The 6,000-nt window shown below is 37.9% G+C and overlaps 1 protein-coding gene across 5 annotated transcripts in view; it reads left to right on the plus strand.

Annotated features, from left to right (window-relative positions):
• Positions 1–6,000, plus strand: part of LOC112143303 (CUB and sushi domain-containing protein 3) — a gene marked incomplete at its 5' end in the record, with an annotated part of 317,263 nt that overhangs the window by 72,391 nt on the left and 238,872 nt on the right. For all 5 annotated transcript variants that reach the window (XM_024267159.2, XM_024267162.2, XM_024267160.2 and 2 more), the window contains 1 exon segment: positions 3,173–3,419. In XM_024267159.2, coding sequence (XP_024122927.1) covers positions 3,173–3,419 — 247 coding nt within the window.

Consider the following 6,000-nt stretch of genomic DNA (forward strand, 5'->3'; position numbering starts at 1 on the left):
ATTCCGTAGTCACATGGGGGTTGACCCGTACAGGTGCTGCAGGCTTTGGGTTGTCTGGGCCGGGTTGTAGACAGGTGCTGCAGCATCTTAAGGAGAGCACAGGTGTGTCTCGGGGTTCCTCCGTGCACTCACTTGGATTGTGTATTAGTTGTGCGTGTGGCAAGTGTAGCATTGAGTGTAAGTAAGGATGGCCCACAGAAACTACACTAATTTGCTAATTTCAGTCAGGCTGCATGCACAGAGCAAAGGGTGCACACTTATTACTTATACAGCACTAACAGACTCCCTACACAGTGCACAATATTACCTACTTACTGGCTGTTACATGTTGTTGAAGTGTTTTCTACAACTGGCAGCATGTCTGTAGAAAAAATGTGCATGAAAATGTTGGCTTCGTTGGGTTCACCAAATGGTCTCAAATTTCGTTGGAGCCACCTGCCTGTCCCGTACGCTTGCCAATATTTTGTCTGTAGACAGCTCGTATCCACCCATAAGGGAAGTTGTGACTAAGGCATAACCCTCTAACGCAGAGAGATGTACCCAGAGACAACCTACATTGTAACTCCTCCACCGTTTACACCAGGGGTCTCCAAACTTTGCAGTCAAAGGGCCAAATCTAAATGGTCCGCGGGCCAAATACAATATTTATTTGCATGTCATGAGATAAAAGGAGAAAATAAACAATATGGTTGAATTTATTTATTTTGATTCTGTATTCATTACGGTAACACACACTAGTAAGGATAAAAATAAAATAAAATTAAAAAATAAATAAATAAATAAATAAATAAAATTGGCTTTGCACTGATGGGCAAGACATCACTAATGTAAAGTGCTGCATAATGGCTGAAAGAAGCATTTCTCTGCGATAGGATCAGCTGATTTACAGTATTGAAACACTTCATTACTGTAAAGTGTTAAATGTTGCATATCATCCCTAGGCTAATATCTAAAATGTAGCTACTTTCTGCCTCCTAATCCGCTGGAATTACGTTAAATACATCAACGGTTTAAGAGTTACAGTAGTCGAAAGAGGTTAAAGTTCTGATGTGAAAGTGTTAAATAGGCTCAAAACGTGTCTAAAAAGAACATAAGACTTTATTAAAATCAATATATGGTCTACCTCCTAATGAAAACACCTTGCATTAAGTGTGTATATCTTTCCTTCTCACAGGATTTTATACACATCTGGATATGAATCGATACAAAAAAGGATTCAACTAACTTTTTGATGATACGATACAGTCCGATACTTTTATCAAAAATGCTAAAATGTAGATATTTAAATACCAATCATGTGGAATTTAAAGCTATAAATAATAACATTTGGCATTTTACAAATACATTTATTCAGGTATTGACTTGGAAGAAGCAATTTTATGATCGCATGTACAAAAAGACAAACACGGCAGAAAAAAAGGACAGAAAGTGAAACTGCGGTTTGCCAGAAACCAGTTATTTACGTCTTGATTTTTTTAATACCTTTTAACCAACATAATCTGTGGTTTTCAAACAATACAGCTGTTCCTCGATCAATTTTTGATACATATCTAACATTTTTTACATCCCTATTTGCATATTTATACACTAATGGTGAAGGTAGTCCACGAAAGTATTCTGCTATAACCTTCATTTTAACCCTTTTTTAAAAAATCTAAATAATATTTTTTACTCACTTTTGTGCTTCAGACAAACACTTCGTGTTGCATTTACCTGAAGTCCACAAGAAGATTGTCTATTATCTATACTGACAAAGTGAATTGCTCTTCCTGTGAGATTTCACTGTAGTTTAATGTCAGCTGGTATCAAACTGAGTCCCAATCAGCAGAGCATTCATAAATGCAGAGCATATGTGACCAATTATGACATTTAAATAGGGTTAAATCCAATCATTTGAATCCAAAAACAATATTCCTGCCAGGATCCTCCATATAAATATAGGGTAAGCCTGAGGTTTTTCCTCCGTTGTCTCCGAGTCTGTGTATAAGTTTGCCAGTCAAACTGTATGAATCACCCACATCACCGTCTTTAATGTTGCACACAGTTTCAATTTTCCACCTCTGCATTTCTAGAAAGCTCCTGATAAATTCCCGCGCTCCCGCTAATGTGTCAAAAGACATGGATCAGGCTAACTAGCCCGCGCTGCTTTTCCGATTTCTCCCGTTTCTCTCCACATTTCCGCCTGGATTTCATACATCCCTTTCTTTTTGTTCCCTGACCAATCGTTTAATGGAGCATATGGGAATACTTTCAGTCTCGGAGCTCTGACAGCCCTGAGAGGAGCTGCTGACGGTTTCAGCTTGCAAAACTGAGTGTCACGTTTTGTCTCAAATGATGGAAAAAGTGGGAACGCTCTGCTGTCATTATGATTTGTCAGTGAAAAAATAAAAAAAGAGATAAAAAAAAAGGAAAAAGGATTTGATGAATAATTGTTAAAAACATGGGGAAATTGGAAAAGCAAAAGAGCCACTGTTTTGATGGAGTGTATTAACATTCAGCTGGTGTTTCCAGGCTTCCCGCAAAGGAATTTTTCTTCTTTTTTTTTTTTTTTTGCAGTGATAAACTTAAACACCATTTGTTTCTTGAAATGTGACAGGGCTTTAAGGAAACTGTGATCAATTACTGACAAGAGCAGAGAGGGAAGGGAGAGAAGAACCTGACAACAATTATAAACTTTCCTGCCAAATATTGACTGCAGTAAAACAACAAATGCATTATGACACTCTTAATTGTTTAATTAATTTATGTATTGATAATATGTTCTGTATTGTTGATTAACACTTGTTTGTGCATCTTATGAATCATGCATGTGTAAAGAAAACAATTTATTTTCAAATTAAATAGTCACATTGTTGTCAGCACCATAGTTGTCGTGGGATTAGGTGTAGATGCAACTCTCAACAGTGTGGGAATGTGTTATAAACAAATAAAGCTTTTGCTTCTAATGGCTTCTGCTGCTCCCGATGCAGCTTTAATGCTTCTTTTTTGAATGTATCTTTTTTTTTATCTGCATTTATCTGGATAGACAGCTGCAGATGCTTTATGCTGGTAGACATTATTTTTCCCCCATCCAGCAAAAGGTCTGAAATAACCCAGAGTACATCTGTCTGTCTCTTTCGCTTCCACCTCCTAACCCTGACTTTTTATTTTTTTTTTCTGCTGTGACTGACAGCGGAAGACACATGCGGTGGCACCCTGAGGGGCTCCAGCGGGCTCATCTCGAGCTTTGATTTCCCCGGCAGCGACTCTGCCGGCACTCGCGTAGGTGGAGGTGCTGGAGGTTTGGGCAGCAGCGGGGAGTGTAAGTGGACCATACTGGCAGATCCGGGCGACACCATCTCGCTGGTGTTCACGGAGTTTCAGATGGAGGAAAAGTCTGATTATCTGGAAGTGGAAGGATCTGAACCACCAACCATCTGGTGAGTAGACTTGTGAGAAGAAGTGCTTGTAGAGGAGCAGATGAGTGTTTGGACGATGTGTTATCTGTGACATAATGGTGTTCACTGACAAATGCGTATGGTGTCTGTGGTACAAACTTCAGCTGATGATATGCAGATTACTGACTGTCTTCCTGGTATTTGTGAAAAATCTCTTGTTCATTTTTTTAAACGTCATTTTTATTATCGTTTTGTTTCATTGTGATTGTACATTCATAGAGTAAAATGTACAATCACAAATTGAATCTGATGCTTCATAAAAAAATTTGCATTTAAAAAAAAAGAAATATTATGGGACATTGAAAAAAGGGACAAGTTATAAGAGTGTCTAGTTACTTACTGGTGCGCAAAAAATACTAACTGGTTCACAACAGATACCAACTAGTATTAACCTACACAGAGAAATCAACGGTTTGGAAAACCTATATGTGGGGAGATGGAACCCTTGAGAATCCTACAGGTCAGAGAACCGTTCTTCCTGGGTTCGACTCCCGCCTTGCCCGCCCATGTGTTGAAGTGTCCTTGGGCAAGACACTGAACCCCGAATTGCCTCTGGTGGGAGGTTGGCGCCAGTGTTCGGCAGCGGAGCCACCACCAGTGTATGAATGTGTGTGTGAATGGGTGAATGGGTCTGTGACTGTGAAGCGCTTTGGGCCCTCAAAGGAGGGTAGAAAGTGCTATACAAGTATACGCCATTTACCATTTACCATTTAGTGAGCACCAGGTTGTATTTGGTGTGCACAAATACTAATTGGTGTGCACCGGATACTAACTGGTGTTCAATATATACTAAGTGGTGAGTACCAGATTTTAGCTAGTGTGGACAGAATACTAACTGTTGTGCACCAGATACTAATTGATGCTTACCAGATACTAACGGGTCCATAATGACTGGTGCCCCCTAGATACTGACTGGCGAGTAGATTTTAGCTGGTGTGCACAAAAAACTAACTAGCATGCACCAGATACTAACTCATGCTCACCAGATACTAAGTGGTGCACAAGAAAATACTAACTGGTGCGCACCAGTTACTAACAGGTAAAACTAAGTGAGTGCAAGAGACCTTTTTAGAGTCGGCTACAATGTCTCTCACGATATGGCGGTTTAAATTTTGCGGTCTTGCTGTTTGTTGATTTTTTTTTCAGTAGTGTTTTGCATGCCTTGTCCTTCTGTCTTTAACAGAGTGTCATGTTCTTCGTTCTAATTGGCTGTCAATCATTTTTCTCGATGCTGTGTATCTTTACATGCAGTTTGTTAGGCTTTCATACATTTTTGATCTGAGCTAATCTTTGTTTTCATTCTTTAGTACTGAGTTTATTGTATTTGTTTACTAACTGGTGTGCACCGGTTTGTATCTGGTGTGCACCTGACAGTAACTATTTTTTTTTTTTTTTTAAGTTAGTATTTTTTTTTCTGATGTCCCTTTAGGGGCTCCATAAAATATAACTTATTTTATTTGTTAATTTTTAAATCTGCTAAATTTCAAAGATTTATTCATATTCCACTAATTCCAAAAGGAAAGCTTTTTTACAGTCTGTTCACAAAAGCTTTTAATTTCTCTTCTTTGCCATTAAAAACTTTAAATGAATCTTATCTAAGAGGTCAATGTTTCCGCTAAAGTACTGTTGTTTTTAATCTAATGTATCTGAGCTCTGTACACAACACTGGAATTAAGCTGTGTGTGTATATAGTGCTAATTATTGTTTTGAGCTGCTGGTCAGAGATAATTTATCTAATGGTTAAAAAAATATGTTTGGTTTTAATGGCTTTCTATGAAAAACAAGCAATTTGAATGTATTAAAGCTCAGCATCATTACAATGCTAGAAGATTCAGAGTCTGACTTCCTGAAGGATAAATGCAATTGCCTGTTTTATATGTTGTAATTGTTTCTGTTTTTACAAAAACAAAAGGAACATGAACAGTGAAGGAACTAAAGTCACTACTTATGTTATGCCATTATGGGACTTTAGTTTGATAATAAACCTCATTTTAGGTTAAATAAACATATAAACTTTAGGAATCGGCTTCACGGTGGTGTAGTGGTTGACACTCTTGCCTCACAGTGGAAAGGTTCAGGTTCAAATGCCGGCTGGGTGGTTTCTGTTTAGAATTTGCATGTTTCTCTAGTGAATATGTGGGGTTTTCTCTGGGCACCTTGGTTGCCTTCCACAGTCCAAATGCATGCCTAATTAGATAATTGGTGATTCTAAATGATCCCTTAAGTGAGAATGTGAGTATGCATGAGTCTGTCTTCTTTGTGTGGCTTTGGACGGGTGAACTCTCCACATTGTTGCTTGTCTTTGGTCAAGAAAAGCTGGGTAGGACCTGTGACCCCAAGCGTGAAAAAACAAGAAAAAAAAGATGGAATTAAAGGAATATTGTTTTCTATTTCAAACAAATCCATTTAATTAAAATTTGAAGAAATAACACTTTTATTTTATTTGACTGATTTCAAGCATGAAAAATAATTGCAGTAAAAAAAACCTTTCAGATTTCAGTTTATACATTGATTGGAATATGAAGAAAAATCAACAATGTTAGAAGATGATGATATCTTGACA

Source organism: Oryzias melastigma, linkage group LG16 (assembly GCF_002922805.2).
Source record: "Oryzias melastigma strain HK-1 linkage group LG16, ASM292280v2, whole genome shotgun sequence".
Classification (NCBI taxonomy): Eukaryota; Metazoa; Chordata; class Actinopteri; order Beloniformes; family Adrianichthyidae; genus Oryzias; species Oryzias melastigma.